At 35.1% G+C, this 21,794-nt stretch overlaps 1 protein-coding gene across 3 annotated transcripts in view; it reads left to right on the forward strand.

The window, feature by feature from the left end:
* Positions 1-21,794, forward strand: part of LOC149922562 (acetylcholine receptor subunit alpha-like 1) — an 87,027-nt gene that overhangs the window by 41,433 nt on the left and 23,800 nt on the right. For 2 of the 3 annotated variants that reach the window (XM_090162686.1, XM_090162687.1), the window contains exon 2: positions 13,085-13,129. The exons of the other annotated variant lie outside the window; for it this stretch is intronic. In XM_090162686.1, the coding sequence (XP_090018812.1) occupies positions 13,085-13,129 (45 nt within the window). The remainder of the gene's footprint in view (positions 1-13,084; positions 13,130-21,794) is intronic. 3 annotated transcript variants of the gene reach the window in all.

The following is a 21,794-nucleotide window of genomic DNA, read 5'->3' on the forward strand; positions in this document are numbered from 1 at the left end:
GGCCGGATGAGGGCGCTACAGATAGAAGAAGAAAGAAGTCCCCCGTTTCATTCTATTAGCGCGAGACTCCCGAAACTAATTCCAAGCCAGACTCGTCCCGAAGAAAGGCCGGAGACGAGAACTCCAAAATAACCCAGATGGATAAAAAACGAAACTCTTTAGCGAGCCCCGGCAATATGGACTCCTTAAATAACAAGAAACGCCATCTAGTGGCGGAAAGAAAAAATACCGAAAGCGGCTTCCAGATGTACCGTTTTAATTCGAGTCGTGAAACACGACGGGAAATGGCCAACTCGCCATTCTCTTTTATCCTGGCAATGGTCGCGATGGGGACGGTCAAAGGCAGATAGAGAACTACCATTACCTATAGCCTACCTTATGAAACCTATTAAGGTAGAGGGTAAGAATCTCGAGGGAGATCTGGGCTAGAGTAATGAATTTACCTTCATTTTGGGAATTTGTGGTCTTACCTAGAAATAAGTAAAACTTTAAAACAATTTAGTCGGCAATTCGGTACAATCGGTAGTACTGTAAGAAAAAGAAATTATTTTTGATAATATGGTTTGGCTTAATAAACAAATGTCCATTTTCTTCTGATAATTTTCAATACATTTTCAGATATTTAAAAAACATAAAACTATTCAAATTAAATATTACTGTCCTTAGTTGGGTGGCGGAGTGGTTAACACTTTCGCCTCGCAGCATGATTAGCTGGGTTTGATCCCAGCTTGTGGCACTGGGTGAAAACTCGGTACAGGTCCTTCCGCGTTGAGTTTGCAAGTTCTCTCCCCACTGGTTTAAGGGGTTTTTCCCCGAGCTCTTCGGTTTCTCGTTCCATAAAAACTTGTAGAGGTTAACGGTAATAGTTGGTGTAGGGAGCTGTTGGTTCGCGTAGCATGAAGGGCTTGCCACCTCCTTCCTACGCATTGTTGAGCGCATTGTAACCCGGCCACCTAAACTAATGGCTTTAAAAGTCGCTGGATGACTTAGGCCTATGGTGGTGCCTTGGGTATTAGGCTAGCTGATTATTATTTAAATATCGCGAGAGTAAAAATATTAACAATTAATTTTAAAAATGATTACTATTGCCGTGGTTAAAGAGATTTCATTCAAAATGATCCTTTAAATCATTCTAACACTTTAATTTTTTCACGACCTCAAAAGAATCTTCAACTGTATATAAAAATGTAATGTAATGAAGAAGCCCCAAAGGAGCAAACTCGGGGGCGTAAAAAATTGGTCGAGATTGGAGGTTTCGGTATAAATCAGTTTGTTGGTGATTCGGTCGTTTCCCAGTAGAGTATTTGGGAAGGCAGTCAGTGCCCTCTGGCAACGGACCGTGTCATCATCGGTAGACTTTTCTTAAAGAGGCGAGAAGGGGGACGTGATTCTGAGCTACAGACGCCAGCAGCGTTTCCTTAAAAGAAATGATCCTTGGGTCATCGTGGCGGCCTCCGGCTATCCCATTTATTCGCAACGCCATCTAGGGACTCCCAAACATCGAAAGCTTTAAAAAAGTCGGGAAGGTGAAGGGGAGGAAAACTAGCCACGATCATTGATCCCTCGATGAATTAAATCTTTTCTCCGAATCAACCCTACTTAGAGATACCTACCACTTCCAGCATTCGAATTATATTTCGACCAGAACGAATCGAAGCCACTTACAACAAACAAACAGCTTTCCATGATGAACTTTTTTTCGAATTTTTCGGTTGTAGCTTAATTGAGCAATAAGTCGTACTACTCTGATTGTACAACTTTATATGTTTTGCCATAAAAAATAACTGCATTTATCTGTACACGGTCAATCTGTGGGTCAAAAACAAACAGTCATATAAATTATTTTGTAAATAATTTAATTTAATAACTTTTTTAAAATATTCCATTTTACGGTATTTATATTTACAATAGACTTTTTATAAAATAACGTGTCCTTCTTGTTTACTGTTTTTTATAACTTTAACAATGCTTCTCCAGCTCTCCTACTAAAGTGAGTGAATGAATTCGTCCATAGGTTTGACTGCACAATTTCAAGAACAAGTTGGGCAGTCGTAGCGAATTTATGGAAAGGCCTATAATTCTAACAGAAAAATAATTCCAATTAATTATTTTTAATATTTAGTTTGTAACTAATATATTTTTACACGTATTTATTATTTACATTTTAACCTTGAAATTATTTTTAGTAAATATCTTAATACATTAATTTTTAACTTTAAAAAGACATTTATAAAACAGTTACAACTTAATGAAAATTTGAAGCACCAAAACTTGAAAAGAAACGGACGCTTAAAAAACATTAATTGAAAGAGAATATTGATTGAAATATTACTCGATCTTTGTGATTACATACGCGGTATCAAATAACGCTACCCACTCAAATATTCCAAATTCAATTACTGAGAAATTTTGAGGGTTTTTTTTACTCTGTGACAAATAAAAATTAATAAAAGCCAGGTTTTTGGCGAACCCTAAAGAGAGAAGGAAATAAAATATCTCGAGCGTTTTATTCTTGAGAGAAATTGAAAGGCTTTAGTTAAAGAGATAAGAAACAATAGCACATTGACTTTTTCTGGTAAAAGTAATAAACCATTCAAGGTTGAAATTAAAATGATATTTTTGGCATATTAAGTAGTGGAAAATAATCGCACAAAGCTTTCTTGTCTGATAAAGTGAATCCCCTCGCGTAGCGTCTACTGTAGTCCTAAGTCCCTAACACTTTGACAGCTAGTAACGTCTGCTTAGAACGTATTCAGTTCAGCTGAGAATATTTAGAGGCAACTAAAGCCTTCGCAGATCTTGCGGCTCATAGGATCTTTAGCTACTACTTGAATTTAACGGTGTTTATAAATTGAAAACGACACAATATTTTCGTCGAGCTAATGTGACCCGTAGTATAATATCTATAACTCGTTTAAATACAAATACTGAATATTACAATTTTCCTGATCAACAAATCGAGAGATAATTATGGCAAGTTGTTCGTTTTCTAGCATTAAATTGAAATGCTCCTAAGCCTTGTATATTAAATTCGAAATCGGAGACGCATTTAAAGAAAAGCAGGGTACACAAAAGCCAATGTTTTTCTTTTGACACTGCTCACAGGCGTTAGTATTTGTTAAACCCATTTTTGTTTCCGTCATGCAACCTAGAGGTCGGTAACGGTTAATCATTACCCATGTTTAAATTTACTTTTTTCGGGAAAAAAATGTAAACAAAGAAATTTACCGGTTAATAATTCGGAAAATGATTAAAAACATGTACTATTCGTAAAATTTGAGGTTTTTATCGAAAAAAACGTCGTTTTTCCGATTAATTGTACAAATTTATCAAACAATTAATCGGATAATTCAGAAATATAAATTACTTAATCAAAACGTTTTACGAATAATTTTGAGAGCTTTATCTATTGAATAAAAGTTAGCCATCCCCGAGCTCTAATGCAACAAATATTTTTAAAATGTGTTAACATTCTATTGTAACTATAAATGCTTTCTTTAGCAGTCAAAGTGAAAGCACGCTTAACTGATTTTAAAGATATTAATATAGTCTTGTAGATACTCCCGACGTGGTCGTTGAAGTTTCTAGAGCATCCTGCTTAACCTCTCTATTAAAGACAGTGTCGGCTCTACGTCAAGTAGCTCTGTTTTTAACAGATGTCGCTATCGGCGAAAGGCGATACTTATAGGTACCCCTCGCGTTGATTGAATCGTTAATTAGTTAATTGATCAATAACATGAATTACAGCAATTTTAAAAATATTATTTATAAGGGATATATAATTTAGGTTAAAGTCCACTAAATAGTGTATAAGTTGTCTAATACTCTACAAAAACGTTATCATTTGGCTATTTTGAATTTTAGCTTCCAAGACCTATAGTTTTTTCAACTATAGTGCTAATTACGATACCTGTAGCTACCGTTTCATTTTCAAATAAATACTATTTAATTACACAAAATAATCGTTAGTTAATTAGTTAAATTAAATATGATTTTTAAAATTTTGGTCCTAAATATATGACATCAAGCTGGTACTGAATATACCGTCCATGACTGAACGCAGCCAATGTTAGGAAAGTGTGAATGTCTATAGCCGCCATCTTGTCTAGAACAGCGAATTGCGTTATATTCACGGAATTTGGAATACTCGTGTAGTCAAAGAAAATCGGGGGAGGAGGGGAGGGGGATATTTGGAATGATAAAATAAATTTCCGCTCTGCAAAGCTCATTTTACTTTTTCGTCCTACTTGAAAGGCAATCCGTGAGGAAACTCGGAGCGAGGCCTAAGGTTAGTATTTTAGACCTTCGCGGGGAAACGGAAGGAGCAAAAAACTGCAACCCACCGGGGCGTGTTTTGCCTAAGAAAACGATCGAATTTTAAACTCGCGGCTCTCACAAATAAGGCCAGAGTTTCAAAGCGAGAGATAGATATATATATATAAAAAAGTCTATATGTATATTTATTTTTTCCACTGTTTTTTTTTTACCGAAAACATTTCTAGGCAAGGCACGTTTTTTCCCGCGCTTTCGACGCTGTACGTGATCGGACTAAAACTTTACCGCGAGGTTAAACTGCGAAATGATAAACCTCCGCCAGACACGGCCGTAAATGAAAAGAAAAAAAGTTGTACCCTAGGGACGATCGTAACTTGTCGCTCGGTATATGAAAGGTTTGATAAATGACAGACACGGCAAACGATTCTGATAGGCTAAAAGTGGCGTTTGCCTTTTCCAAATCGACTCGCGGGAAGTGGAAGACGCCAAATTTCGTTATATAAAAAGCTGTTCTAGTGGTTCGGATTCTATGTATTGATATATTGTATATCTAGAGAGAAAATGTTTGAGTTTTTCCGTCGAAATCAAATATTTGTCGGTATAAGACTTTAAGTAAACATCCGATTTGAGTCTGACTGGGCCGCGCCGTCAGAAACGACAGAAAAATACTACGTGGTAAATAGAACGTCGATAGTCCAACGCAATTCCACCATTACCCACTTGAACCACTTCACCGTATTCGTTTAAACTCGCTACCTAACAGAAAATGGCCAGATACCTGATTTTTTAAAGATGTTCGAAAGAAAAATCTTCGCTTATTTTTTACTAGACTGAGTAATTAATTTATTTATTTATTTTTAATTTTCCTTTAACTAATTTTAATATTTAAAATCTGCTAACACGCGTTACGACTTATTGTGCTAGATAACATAAAAAAATATTATCATTTAACCATGGTTAATTTAAACTAGTAAATAGTAAGAAATATACTATAGAGACAGATACTTCATGGTTTAAAATAAACTTTTAATTTATTTTTTTAATAAAAGTTTATTTTAAACCATGAAGTATCTGTCTCTATAGTATATTTCTTACTATTTACTAGTATAAAAAAATATTGTTTCTCTTCTCAAACAGAAAACCTCGGCTAACTGTTGGTAAGAAATCGGTTTTGTAAATAAGTGATGTTGTCTAAGAAAACCTTTTACCACAGTTTACTGTTTAAAATGATCTATAAAATTAGCGAATAAGTAGATTAGTCCATTATGTCAAGGGATAAAAAAGCTAAACCCTAAACAAATTTGAAGGGACATCGCACTTCTTCTATGGAATTTGGCTTTCAACCGATTTTTTTCAAATTGAAACATGTTGTTGGGCTTGATCAAAGGAGCAAAATTGTCCCTTGCCATTTTTTCCTAGCTCCTATAGTTTGGCCAGTATCAACGGTCAAAAGTGGACGAAACTTACACTTGTTAGTGTAGTCTTTTTGTTACAAGAAGTCCCGGCCCATCGGTTAGCGCTCTACGTTCGCGCGTCGCTAGTCCGGGCTCACTATCAATAGCGTTTTCTTGCCAAGGTTCAGGATGCTTCCCAAAACAGAGTGTCGGATTTTGTTTCGTTCTGTTCGCCCGATGAACGAACTCAGTAAATAAATAGTTAAACATTGAGTTGTAACTGTCGTGTGACCGTAACTTTAGACGACTATGTGACTGTAATCGATAAATTAGTGATGTGGAGTGACTGTTTCTTTCCTATCAGCGAGTGTTGAATGTGGGATTCAACGAAACGGTTAATCATATATATTCAGATTTCTTAAGTATTTCTTTTATATTATGTTATGTTTTATTATTTCTCATAAATTATTGAATAAAAATAATTCCATTATTATTATTATTATTCATCGAATAATAATTTTCGAGAAAAGAAATAATGAATAATGAAGTAGAGGTGTAAAAATCTTGGAAAGAAAACTCTATTGATACTTTATAGTGAGCCCGGACTAGCGACGCGTGAGCGTAAAGCGCTAACCGATGGACCATGACTTCTTTTAACAAATAGACTACACTAAGTTTCGTCCACCTTTGACCGCTGATACTAGACAAACTAAAGGAGCTAGGGGAAAATAGCAATGGACAATTTTGCTCCTTTGATCAAGCCCAACAACATGTTTCAATTTGAAAAAAAATCTGTCGAAAGTAAAATCCCATAGAAGAAGTGCGATGTCCAAGCCAGATTTCCCGCACGGTACTGACGAGTCCCAAATAGGACGAAACCGATCTACCGTTGGAATTTCTGGCTATTTAATTTAATTTAATTTAGTTTTCCACTCGAAGATTTATTTGGTCCGAGTTTCGCCTCTTTTTGTTTGCTCGAAGACCTATAGGTACGAGCTATTAAGTTTCTTCAAATTTGTTTAGGGTTTACCTTTTTTATCCCTTTTCATAATGGACTAATCTACTTATTCGATAATTTTATCATGCAGTCCATAGGTGGTTCCTTTTAACTTAAAATGATCTATGGCACGTAGAGATAAATTACTTTCGTTAATCCGATCCTCACAGCGCCATCTAGATTGGAAAGAAAAATCGGAAGCAATCGTATATTTACAAGGCAATATGGCGACTCGGAATGGAGAAATGCCTATATACCTTTAGCGATAACGAGACGGGTCATTCATCAAATCGGTTAAAATTAATTCACTATTACTTAAACCTGTTAAGCTAATACGGGGGCCGGCTTTGCATTCAATTAGAGAGTCCAATCGCGCGACAACGTCAATTCGCTGCGACATCAATTCCGAGCCGGGTGACGCGACAGTAGGCCAGCCCCCGCTTCACGAACAAGCCTTCGACGGAGCCAAACGGAATTGCCAAAAGCGGATTAAAATACATTCAATTATCGATTTTCGAGTTACCATTTTGACCCCCAATAAGTTATTACCGTGGAATCTTGGAGAGACTTACAGGGGACGCGCCAATGACGTTCCACAGCCTCAACAATAGCCGTTAGGCGGAGAGCGCCACGCAAATGTTTGCAGATTCCCGGTGTGGGGGGGTCACGGGAAGGGTGGCTCGTTTTATCAAGATAATGCGAACGAGCGGGTCTCGACCGCAAAAGTGACATCCCCTTATTATACGCCGAAACGGGACTTTACGTTGCTTAATTAAAACTATAGGCTCCTTCGGTATTCGTGTCCCACCACCCACCTCGTTGGAGATAAAGGGTGGTAGCGTAAGTAACCCAATAGCTATAAGTATGGTACTGAAATATATTGGTAAGATGATAAGTAACATAAAAACAATAAGTACGACAATTAACGAGATTTACGACCAAACTGATTTTCATAGTTATTGCGTAATCAAGATGTTTTCTCAGCACAGAGCCCTCTAGTGTCTAAAATATGCGAGACTTCCGCTAAGCCGATAGATAGGCGGAATATTAGGCTAAAATGCTAAAAATTAAAAACGTTTTTCTCAGCGCCGTGAGCTCATTTTTTTATCACGCGTGATTCGCGCGCGGGCTTCAAAACAAAGCCAAAGCCCCTCGCGACTCCAGAACGTGCTCTCCAATGTTAGGCTTAAATATTTATCAAAACGTAGTCTTCCAAAACGGTAAGTCGCGAGTCCAAGTCACAGCTTGAAGAAAGTATCAGTGCCGGAAAAAGGTTCGGTTAGAAAATTAGCATTAAAGCAATAGGAAGTGTCATACTTATTGTTCTTATGTTACTTATGGTAAGATCTAGGTAGAAAATGGTCGATTTATTGTCTAGGGCTAATCACAGACCAAGTAAGGGTAGAATACCCTTACTAGAGGTCGGTAACGGTTAATCATTATCCATGTTTAAATTGTTTTTTTTCGGGAAAAAAATGTAAACAAAGAAATTTACCGGTTAATATTTCGGAAAATGATTAAAAAACATCTATTATTCGTAAAATTTGAGCTTTTTATCGAAAAAATCGTCGTTTTTCCGATTAATTTTACAAATTGATCAAAAAATTAATCGGATAATACAGAAATATAAATTACTTGATCAAAACGTTTTACGAATAATTTTGAGAGCTTTATCTATTGAATAAAAGTTAGCCATCCCCGAGATCTAACCCTTACTTGGTCTATGGGCTAATTTATGCTTATTACCTATCGGTAATGGTATAAACTTTAGCTTCGTCTGTTGAAAAATATATTAACCGGTTGTACCACGCCCAAACCCTTCCCTTTATAATCTCCTCTACATTTTCAATTCGCGCACAATCGTTACGAAATAGCAAATTTTGATAACAGCTAGAAATCGGACACTCCGTACTCTCTTTGTTGGAAAAATTACTGCAAGGTCAGTTTGAGGGTGATAAATAGGAACCAACAAAGGTGAGGTCACAAATTCGAAAATCATAACCTTTTCATTTTATGTTCGTCATTTATTTTCTCAATTTTCCGTAAGCTTTGGTCACTCAGTAAATAAAGGTTGGTATTATTGGCATTGTTTAATTTGGCCCTTCCAAAGACTATGAACAGCTCGCGAAGGGTTGTCAGTCCACGTAAGGATTTATATGGTCGCTAAAGAAAAAGAGTATCACTAAACAAATAAGCAGTGTGATAATAGGTAGTGGCATACTTGCATCTCGTACGTTACTTATGGTGGTAGTAGTTAAAGTAGGCGCAGGAGGAGGAGAAGACGCGGAGGCATACTCGTTAACCCCATCCAACCCGTTCTCCTCGACACGGTAACCATAGCAGCGCACACCGTGTACGGAATGTTCCTTAGATAATTGCTAATTTCGATCCGGCGACCTAACGCCATCTGTTAGAATCCGCGGCAAGCTCGGCGAAAACGGGCGAGCGTTAGACGATAACTAGATTGGCAGCAATGGCTCCCCCCCCCTATCCGTTTAAAATTCTCCTTACTCATTAATAGACAGCAAAAGCTGGAGCGAAACCTCTTATGAGCGTTCTTAGTATTCCAACCAGCTCTAGGCGCGAGCTCCCCAACAATAAGCTATTTGACTGTACGCGTCTGGTCTATACAAGGTGTTGCGTGGCCCCTACGATCAGCCTTAGCTTCGCCGCAAAACGCGGGTGTATTGTAAGTTTGGGAGGATAAAACGGAGGCAAACTAGGCAGAAGCTCCGCGAGTGTGAAAAGAATATTCGACTCGCGCTGTGACAGACTGATACGTGATCACCCCCTTCGTTCGTACAGTATTCCTCCAAACTGGCGATACACCCGCGTGTTGCGGGAAAGTACGGTCTGGTCCCAGGGGCAAGGTAGCACCCGCTACGAAAGATACGCCTTAAATTTATCCGCGTACCATAAATGTTTTTCGATAAAAATGCATTAGGAAATTTGAAAACTTTAGACTGCGTGACTGAATATACAGGGTGGAAGCCTCAACCGTGGTCCAGCCTCGGTACTTCTCCTAGTACACCAAAGTGATACGGATTGAACACTTCTACAGGCGCTGGTATTACCAAAATAGGCCAATGGGATAATTATAAGCGCATCTTTATCCAATCGCCCGAAAAAGCATTTGGAAGATGCGCTTCTAATTATCCCATTGGTCTATTTTTAGACTAGGAAAAGTACCGAGGCTGGACCACGGCTGAGGCTACCAATTCTCCCATTGGTCTATTTTTGGCCTACCAGTGCCTGTAGAAGTGTTTCCCTCGCAGTACTCTGGTGTACTAGGAGAAGTACCGAGGCTGGACCACGGCTGAGGCTTCCACCCTGTATAACCTCAAACTTACGAAAGAGCTGAAAAATACATAGTATACGGTGCAAACTTCGGCATCAGTTAAACAAACTTCGATTTACAAATTGGAGAATTTCGAGCCTACTTGGAAAAGGGCGAAGGGAGCTATTTTGAGAAGAGTCGTTAGAAATTATTATAAGCTCATCTTCTAAGTTATTGGATTTGTAACGCGGGTCTTCCCCCTTCCCCCATTATCAAACTAGGCTGGCATTTCAAAGGCAGAGTGGGCATCAAATGATACGTTAACTTTAAATGAAGCGTGTTATACTAATATTCGGCCCACTTAGCGGACAAAATGGCCATCAGAACCCATCCCCGAAAGCGGGAATCCGGGGAACTTTACCATACTCGTAACAGCCCTCCTTTCTCCGAGGCGAGGGTAAGAATCCACCGCCCTGCAATCTCTCTCTCACTCTCTCTCTGCAGAGAAGAAAGTGGAAAAGGAAACTAGATCGACGTGTTTTTTTTAGCCAGCCAGAAGAAACGACGAAAAAACTTCGATGGGGAAATGGCAGTCCACGGAAATCCGATGGGTTAGAACGCTCGGATGCCGAGGAAAAAATCAAAGTCGTTCCCGCCATTGTTGCGTTAGAAATGTTAAAATCGGGCCAGGGTATTCATTAAAAGGGGCCCAGCGCTTGAAAAGTAGGCCTAGACAAAAGGAAAAATTCGACCAAAAACGTGTGGAGGAGGAGGTGAAGGACAAAGGCTCGTAATTCTCTCTTTCCGAGTCCGAAGAGGAAAAAAGTTTTCCTCGGAGTTTCACTATATATACTCTTCTTCGAGGGTGACTGGCCATAGCAGCAAAAAAAATAAAAGATTCCAATTTCCGCCTAACGATGGCGCAGCGGGCGATAAGGGTCTCTTCAGATTCCATGAAAAGAGTTTTCTCTCTTCATTACAGTTAGCGAGCCTTATTTTTGTTACTTCACATTTTCATCTATCTCCCCCCGCCTTTTTTTCAGCGAACACTGTAAATGCGGATTACACGCCGTGATTCGGGTTTTTCTAGGTAATTAGTTTCAATCGTAGGAAAGGGCTTAAGCCTTGCGGGGGGAAATATTTAGACCGAGTGAATGCGACTGACCCGTTGATATATGTATATCCCTGTCCGTGGTATTAGGATCCTGGTGAAGGTGAACCGAGGGGCAGGTCACTTCCATTTTGGGTGCGTCTTAATCATAGTAAAATGATTAAATCAGGGTAATCGTGATTAAATCAGGGTAATCAAGATTAAAAAATCTAATCAAGATTAGAAAATCTAATCAAGATTAGAAAATCTAATCAAGATTAGAAAATCTAATCAAGATTAGAAAATCTAATCACGATTTAAACGAGATTTAATCATTTAAACGAGATTTAATCATTCTAATCATGATCTAATCATTTTAATTACATTTAATCAATTTAATTACATTTAATCAATTTAATTACATTTAATCAATTTAATTACATTTAATCATTTTAATTACATTTAATCATTTTAATTACATTTAATCATTTTAATTATATTTAATCATTTTAATTACATTTAATCATTTTAATTACATTTAATAATTTTAATTACATTTAATCAATTTAATGACATTTAATCAATTTAATTACATTTAATCATTTTAATTACATTTAATCATTTTAATTACATTTAATCATTTTAATTACATTTAATTATTTTAATTACATTTAATCATTTTAATTACATTTAATCATTTTAATTACATTTAATCAATATAATCGGTCGAATAGAGAATTTATCATTAAAATCAAAACTAAAGTACGATTTAATCATACTAATCACGATATAATTTTTTTAACCAGGATTTAATCATTTTAAACAGATTGAATAATTTAAATCAGATTTAATAATTTAAATCAGATTTAATAATTTAAATCAGATTTAATAATTTAAATCAGATTTAATAATTTAAATCAGATTTAATAATTTAAATCAGATTTAATAATTTAAATCAGATTTAATAATTTAAATCAGATTTAATAATTTAAATCAGATTTAATAATTTAAATCAGATTTAATCATTTAAATCAGATTTAATAATTTAAATCAGATTTAATAATTTAAATCAGATTTAATAATTTAAATCAGATTTAATAATTTTAATCAGATTTAATAATTTAAATCAGATTTAATAATTTTAATCAGATTTAAACATTCTAATCATGATTAAACGTGATTTAATCAACTTAATCGAGATAGCCGTTGTTAGTGGAGATATCTTTCGAGAAGGGTCCGGGCCCTGTTAATTTATACAACTACCCTTGCGTTGTATAGTGTTACCAATTCGAAATGAAATAATTACATGCGAATTTTTAAATAGATAGTATGCCTAGCAAGAAGTTTGGCCATAGTTCTACAAACCAGCCCTAACACCTAGAGGTCGGGGATGGTTAACCTTTATTCAATAGATAAAGCTCTCAAAATTATTCGTAAGACGTTTTGATCAAGTAATTTATATTTCTGTATTATCCGATTAATTTTTTGATAAATTTGTAAAATAAATCGGAAAAAAGACATTTTTTTTGATAAGAAGCTAAAATTTTACGAATAATACATATTTTTTAAACGTTTTCCGAAATATTAACCGGTAAATTTCTTTGTTTAAATTTTTCCCCAAAAAAAATCAATTTAATCATGGATAATGATTAACCGTTACCGACCTCTACTAACACCTAAGGTGGATATTACGCATTTTAACCCGGTCACCTGAATTAATGGCTTTAAAAGTCATTTGATGACTTAGGCTAATACCTAAGGCACCACTTTAGGCCTATCTGATTATTATTATTATTATTACTATTATTGGCGTGTTCTGGGTCTATAAGTGTTCTTACCTTGAATAAAATTATTGACCCGTAGTGATAATAAGCTCACAACGTAAACAATGGTCCAAGAGCAATTGGAATTTGGATTGTACTTTCTACTGCTCAAAATGAAGAGTAATAAACTGTAAAGTCATAGTCATCTGCTTAGTAATCAAGGGGCAGGCGAATAGTTTAAATAGTAGTTCTTCAAATGACGATCGAAATTTGTTTATCTCTTTACAGAACTTGAAGAATCAGATCATGACAACAAACGTTTGGGTCAATCAGGTAATTTGAACATTCGTTTTTATTTAAAGAATTACAAATATCATGGTGTTGCTACTTGGCATCAGTACCATGCATCTACTGACAGATACGTAAGCCTTCCCTACAGGGAGCCGTGCCTTAGTTTTATTGCTAGTGAAGCGCACGAAAACCTAGAGGGAATCCAACTTAGAATTTTAGCATGGAGATCCTTTCACAGGGGTAAAGCCATTAGAAACCGACTTTTAAATACCCGAAGTCCTACCAGATGGCGCCAGTAGTCTGAAATGTCGAAACATTATATTATCAATATCACGAAATTGATTGCACGTTTCTTTTTATGCGTAGTATTTCCTGAGTTTTACTTATAGTTTTCATAGAAATATAGCTTAAAATAGTGTTAGAAAGGCTTAAGCAATCCAGTAAGTATTTATTACCTTCCCGCCAAAACGTTTAAATTGGACCAATTTATCGTCGCCGTTAAAACAAAACCACGTATCTTTTCGGTGGCCTTTTTGAGAAAAATGGATTTTTTAATTTTGCAGGGACTTGTGAAATCGCGTGTTAGGTTTTTACACGCGAGTTAATTTTATAGTTAAATAATTTCGTTTCAATATTGAATTTATGAGGATTTTAATTTAAAAATACTTTGCTAATGGGGAATTTTTAGAGATACGTGGTTTCGCGTCATGAAGTGAGATAGGAGCTGAAAATAAGCGAGATACGTGCTTTTGCGCGAAATGCGTTGTGAATATCAAAGATACGTTTTAATGTTTTCTCGATTTAAAAAAATAAATCCAATTGCAACCTATTAATGTTTTTAATGTTATATACGTAAATTGGGGTGTAGAATCTAAATATGTCAATTTCGACAAAACCACGTATCTCAAGTTACGTGGTTTTGTTTTAACGGCGACGTGTTTAAAAAATAAAATCGGTAAAATCGACGTCACTCGTATTAATAGGCCATAAAGATAAAAATTCCCCGGGAATGGCGTCCACTATTAAAGCTACAGCTATGACGCCACGCGATTCAAATAACGTTCCATCTTTGAAGCCAATTGAAAGGGTATATTTTGATTCTTCAAATACGAAAACATTCTTAGAAACCCTTCTCAACGGCATCTAAGATATTCGAACTTGGCAAAAAGAAACCTTTCAGTGTCGAAAGGAAAACAGGGGTATTCCACCCGCAGAGTTTTCCTCCGGGAATTGAAGGAGACACGAGGTCTTTGATGGCAAACTAAGAGAACGTGTTCTCGTCAATTTCAAGTGGTGTGCCTTTCAGATTTCGTTATTCTAACGACGTTCGGAACGCGGAGGTCAAAGTCGCACCTGATGGCGGGTGAACTTCTTCGCGTGAGGTGCCAGATCTCGCATAATCTACAATGGCACTTGAAAAAGGTTTCAGAGCTCCAGCAAGAGAAAAAAATGGATATAGCGAGTGGCAATGCTATCCGCAACTATCCTTTTTGCCATAGTTCAATGGCTAAGGAAAGCTTTTTGTCGGGTACTCCGACAGCTGACAGATCGGGCCCCATCTTAGCCGCCAGGGTGTCTGAGGTTGCTCCGGCGATAGAACCGCGCGGAGGGAAGTCGCCGCTTCCGGGGCTCTAAGCCCCCGCGTTCCGGTTTGCTTAAAAGAATCACTATAGCATCCAGGATTGTCTTCTCGTTCGCTTTTTTGCTTAGCAGACGAAAAACCTATTGGGATCAATAGTGGAGAGAGGCTTCCAGATCTTCCCGCGAAGATTACCAAGCTGCTTTTTCTTATCTGCCCTATAACCCTCGCCTTCTTTTCCCTCCCGAAAGATGGGCCAGATTACTCCTCGATATAACCTCTAAAGTTTTACAACGCTTATGGAAGAAGCAATATTAAATTACAATTTGAAAACAAACAGGTTTGGTTTTGGAAGGGTCTTACACCCTTCTCCGACAATTTTCAAAGTGCAGATAATGTTTAGTTCACCTTTTCAAGCGAATAATCCGCTAGGATAATACCCAAGGCACCACCTTAGGCCTAGGTCATCTTTTAATGCCTTTAATTCAGGTGACTGGGTTAAATTGCGTAGGAGGGTGGTGGCCAGCCCTTCAAGCCAGCAGCTCCCGACACTAACTATTACCTTTAACCTCTACAAGTTTGCTAATATTTTCGAGGTACGATAAACTCGATGTCGATTCAACATTAAGCATTGACTTAATTTACCTCATTGCCTAGTAAAGCTACAGGTTTTTATTCAAGATTCGAAGTAAGTTGTTAGTAGTTACTTATAGAAATGTTAAGTTAAGAGGAACCACGGCTATAAACTGCATTGCAAAGAGTGTTAAAAACCGCGAATAAGTAGAATAGTCCACGTAATAGTAAGGGTAGGGAGCTGTTGCCACGCTAGGCAACATGGATTGAATCACGATTAAATGAATTGAATCACGATTAAATGAATTGAATCATGATTAAAGGGATTGAATCACGATTAAATGGATTAAATCACGATTAAATGGATTAAATCATGATTAAATGGATTAAATGGATTAAATCATGATTAAATGGATTAAATCATGATTAAATGGATTGAATCATGATTAAATGGATTGAATCACGATTAAATTGATTAAAATCACGATTAAATGAATTGAATCACGATTAAATGGATTAAAATCATGATCAAATGGATTAAACCACGATTAACTGGATTAAATCACGATTACACGGATTAAAATCACGATTAAATGGATTGAATCACGATTAAATGGATTAAAATCACGATTAAATGGATTAAATCACGATTAAATGGATTAAACCACGATTAAATGGATTAAATCATGATTAAATTGATTAAATCATGATTAAATGGATTAAATCATGAGTAAATGGAATAAAGCATGACTTAATGGATTATATCACGATTAAACGGATTAAGTCGTGATAAAATGGATTAAAATAATGATTAAATGGATTAAATCATGAATAATTGGATTAAATCATGATTAAACGGATTAAATCATGATTAAACGGATTAAATCATGATTAAATGGATTAAATCATGATTAAATGGAATAAATCATGATTAAATGGATTAAATCACGATTAAACGGATTAAATCACGATTAAACGGATTAAATCATGATTAAATGGATTAAACCATGATTAAATGGATTAAATCCTGATTAAATGGATTAAACCATAAATAAATGGATTAAATCATGATTAAATGGATTAAATCATGAATAAATGGATTAAATCATGATTAAATGGATTAAATCATGAATAAATGGATTAAATCATGATTAAATGGATTAAATCATGAATAAATGGATTAAATCATGATTAAATGGATTAAAATAATAATTACATGGATTAAATCATGAATAAATGGATTAAATCATGATTAAATGGATTAAACCATGATTAAATAGATTAAATCATGGTTAAATGGATTAAATCACGAATAAATGGATTAAATCACGAATAAATTGATTGAAGTCGACAACTCATGCAACCATGGGTCGGCCGAATCAAATGAAATTTAAACCACCTAAACTAGGGACAAAACCATGGGGAAATTGAAAATTTGATTGAAATTGATGCAGCGGTTGCGTAACTAGAGCCTTTCGAAAATAAGTCACTTTTTCAAACTCTTGAAAAGTTCATTTTCGACGGCCAATTTCGTGATGAGGGCAAACTTCGATTTTGGACTTTAGACATTCATAAAAATGCTCTTAAAATAAGCTTTAATTTGATGTTCTACACTTTATGTCTAAACGATTTCTAATAGGCGAAATATTAGATCAAGTCAGTAATAAATTCTCGAAATTTTCAAAAAGATTTTATTTTAATTAAAAAGATAACACTCGATTAGACTAGTGCTTCCAACCGACTCCCAGATATCAGTTGCGATATCTGATCTTAGGCTAAAGAACAGATCAGATCGGTATCTATTTATTCGTTCTTTAGAAATAAAAATATGAAAACCTGGTAGGAATGTTTAGGTTGATTAAATAAAAAAGTACTGTATCAAAAAAACGATATGTGATATTGATTGAATGTTTAATTAATACTGATTCCATTTTAATTTCTAAATATTAATTTAGTGTTTAATTAATACTAATTCCATTCCTAATGTTTATTTAATATTAGTTTAATTCTTAATTTTAATTTAATATTAATTAACTCGTTTGCTCCTATAGTGGGGTTTTAACTGTGAAATGGAAGACAAAATGAGCTGATAATCAAAGTTTAATCTAATTTTCAATCTTTTCTTTGCTCTGCTTTAAAAAAAGCAGCTTCTTCATTCAAGCAATGAACAGCTCGGTTAATTCTGAATATAGTAAATATTTCTTTTACTGCCAATTGGTTTACAAATAAGATAAAGTTCTTCATCTGTGAAAGACAGAGCATAAACAACATTTAATGCCCTAATATCCAATCCATTTCACAGTTAAAACCCCACTATAGGAGCAAACGAGTAACGAACCAGCCGTTTTCAATTACTGCGCAATGGTTTTTAAATTCCAAACATTAAAACCGAGGCCTAGTACAAATACAGGTACCAAAGGCGGGGAATGCATTTCCTCGCCTTAAAATTTTCGTCGATTTGAAAAGTAGATTACGAGTGAAATAATTAAGGGAAAATTTGCATTCCCCGCCTTAAAATTTTCGTCGATTTGAAAAGTAGATTACGAGTGAAATAATTAAGGGAAAATTATGAAATCAAACCTGGAAACTTACTAACAATCATATGAAAAATTCCTAGTTGAGTACAAACACTAAAATTAATAAAAGTCTCAGAACTGCAACACAGTTAGGAAAACAGTCCCGTAGGAAAAGCATTGGGGAGAAAAACCAATTTTAACGAAAATTCGTCGGCAGAGCCACTTAATTTTTGTACCCATACTCTTCTATGGAGATGTCCGCTCCTAAATAAATTCATGTTAACACAGACACTGAATTTATAAAGAAAGCACGCAAACACTGAAACATTTGGCATAATAGCCACTGTGCATGTGCGAAGGTAATGCCAGGAGCAGCATAGCATTGATTGTTTGTGGTGATTTTAGAAAATACCTCCATGGTTACTACAATCATCCTACATTATTCTACTACATTGCTACAGGAATTAAATTAATATGAAATGAAAATTGAGAATTCAATTATTATTAAATACAAATTAAGAATAGAATTAATATTAAATTAAAATTAAGAATTAAACTAATATTAAATAAACATTAGGAATGGAATTAGTATTAATTAAACACTAAATTATTATTTTAAAATTAGGAATGTAATTAGTATTAATTAAATATTAAATTAATATTTAGAAATTAAAATGGAATCAGTATTAGTTAAACATTAAATCAATATCACATATCGTTATTTTGATACAGTACTTTTTTATTTATCCAACCTTAACATTCCTACCAGGTTTTCATATTTTTATTTCTAAAGAACGAATAAATAGATACCGATCTGATCTGTTCTTTTGCCTAAGATCAGATATCGCAACTGATATCTGGGAGTCGGTTGGAAGCACTAGTCTAATCGAGTGTTATCTTTTTAATTAAAATAAAATCTTTTTGAAAATTTCGAGAACTTATTACTGACTTCATCTAATATTTCGCCTATTAGAAATCGTTTAGACATAAAGTGTAGTACATCAAATTAAAGCTTATTTTAAGAGCATTTTTGTCTAAAGTCCAAAATCGAAGTTTGCCCTCATCACGAAATTGGCCGTCGAAAATGACCCCCCGTTGAATAAAAATCACGAAGTTTTAACTTGGTATAATAAAACGGTAATATTTAGAAAATAATAATCAATATTTTCGAAATCAGCGCTATATGTTACCCTAAAATCGAGAGTTTCATAGTAATCATCGAAATATTCTTCAATTTATTATTTAAAATGTTTGAGGGTGCGAAAATGAACTTTTCAAGAGTTTGAAAAAGTGACTTATTTTCGAAAGGCTCTAGTTACGCAACCGCTGCATCGATTTCATCCAAATTTTCAATTTCCCCATGGTTTTGTCCCTAGTTTAGGTGGTTTAAATTTCATTTGATTCGGCCGACCCGTGGTTGCATGAGTTGTCGACTTGACGTGGAATGACCCCATGATTAAATGGATTAAATCACGATTAAATGGATTGAATCATGATTAAATGGATTGAATCATGATTAAATGGATTAAATCATGATTAAATGGATTGAATCACGATTAAATGGATTAAATCACGATTAAAAGGATTAAATCACGATTAAATAGATTAAATCACGAATAAATGGATTAAATCATGATTCAATGATTAATTTAGAATTAAAAGAATAAGTCGTGATTGAATTGTGTGACTTTTGAATACCTCCACCAGCAACCCCCCACCCCCTCGGCTTGAGTTAGAATATCACTCGTGGTTGAAATGAGGATTAAATCTTGATTAAATTTATTATATCGCTATTAAAATTATTAAATTGTAATTGAAATGAATCTATCATGATTAAAATGATTAAATCATGATCGAAATGATTAAATCGTCCTTGAAATTATGAATTAATGATTGAAATGACGAAATAGTAATTGAAATGACGAAATTGTGATTGAAATGATGAATTAGTGATTGAAATTATTAAATCTGGATTGAAATGATTAAATTGGGATTAAAGTTACTAAATTCGCTATTTAACCTTTAATCATTTAATCGTGGTAATTAGGACACCCATAAGCATAGTGTCCTGGCGCGCTTCCTCTTAAGAATGGCGAGGCGTAGAAGAGAAAAAGACATTATTTCCTAAAATACAAGTAGAAATATACCAGAGAAGTATCCACCTTGGATATAAAAATGAAGCCTGTACCTTCGCCAGCTCTTGCCAGTTGAAATTAATCGGAATAATGATATTTACTTATTTATAAAACATTTTTTCCTGATGTTAGAGAATTGATATCTAAGCAAACAAGTTCTTCATTCATCGATTTGTTTTGTAATATCTCATAACATATTATATATTTCTGATAATTCAAAATACGTATTGAAGATAAATTAACTTAGCTAGATAAGTTAGATAATTGATATCTAAGCAAACAAGTTCTTCATTCATCGATTTGTTTTGTAATATCTCATAACATATTATATATTTCTGATATTTAAAAAAACGCACAGAAGATAAATTAACTTAGCTAGATAAGTTAGAGAATTGATAGCTAAGCAAACAAGTTCTTCATCAATCGATTTGTTTTGTAATATCTCATAACATATTATATATTTCTGATCTTTCAAAAAACGTATAGAAGATAAAGTAACTTAGCTACATAAGTTAGAGAATTGATATCTAAGCAAACAAGTTCTTAATTCATTGATTTGTTTTGTTTATAAACTATCCAATTTGGATATCAAAATTCAAGAAAGTAAGGTAAACCAATGAAACGGATGCTATAACAATTAATTGACACGGTAGCCCTATCAAAAACGGAAGAAATTGTCGACGCCCTCTGGGTTCGTATCGTGAAACGATCGGATCGGACATCAACTTCACAATAGAAGTCGAAATGGTGCTGCCGGATATAAAAAAAACCTCTCATTGCGCTTCAATAAATCCTGGGGTCTTTAAGAGATTTCGAACTCCGTACATGTAAATAGAAAAAAGGGACTAGCTAGCAGCCGTCTGTAATTGCGACTCCCACAATACTAAAATGATTCCTTTTTACCGACAGCGAAAGACTAGGCTTTGAAAAGCGAGGGAAAGTAATAAAAAACACCATAGCCATACTTGGCACACGAACATCAAACCGAGTCTTTGCCCGCGCCGAGTCAGATGGTTCTACGAAATAGAATCGCTATTCGGCTGCCCAACAGAGAACCCCTCTTTTTATCCTTAACTATTGTTCGGCTATTCCGTCATAAATTGGGAAGGCCTTCTTTTCAAAAGGAAGTTCCGATCTGACTTTTTTACGGTTATTTCTATGGCAATTTGGTCCAAGGGGTTAGCCGAACGAATTCCAAAAAGTTTCATTTCTTTGCCTTTTATTGTCTGTTAGTTGAAAGGGGTGACACTCGTTTTAAAATATCTATTTCTATTAGATTTAGCAAATAACAACTTTATTTATTATTGAATTACGTTAGACGATCAGATATCGCTTTTTTTACTAACAAATAGGCTATTATTAAATCTATTATAGCGGGAAATGTCACCCTGATGATTATAATAATAATCAGCTAGGCTAATACCAAGGCACCACCTTAGGCCTAAGTTATCAAGTGACTTTCGAAGCCATTAATTCTGGTGGCCCGGGGCACAATGCGTAGGAGGGTGGTGGCAAGCCCTTCACGCCACGCGAGCCAATAGCTCCCTACCCTAACTATTATTAATAACCTCTACAAATTTGTTGCTGATATTTTCGAGGTACGATAAACTCGATGCCGATTGCCTTGTAAAGATATATAGGTTTTTATTCAAGATTCGAAGTAGGTAGTTAGTAGTTACCAATAGAAATGTTAAGTTAAAAGGAACCACGGCTATGAACTGCATTGCAAAGAGTGATAAAAACCGCGAATAAGTAGAATAGTCCATAATGAAAAAGGATAAAAAAGCTAAACCCTAATCAAGCCCGATTTCCCGCACGGTACTGACGAGTCCCAAATAGAACGAAACCGGTCTACCGTTGGAATTTCTGGCTTTTCATTTCATTTTATTTTATTTAGTTTTTCA

The sequence above is a fragment of the Leiobunum rupestre genome, chromosome 11, assembly GCF_980474605.1.
Source record: "Leiobunum rupestre chromosome 11, qqLeiRupe1.1.hap1, whole genome shotgun sequence".
In the NCBI taxonomy this organism is placed as follows: domain Eukaryota; kingdom Metazoa; phylum Arthropoda; class Arachnida; order Opiliones; family Sclerosomatidae; genus Leiobunum; species Leiobunum rupestre.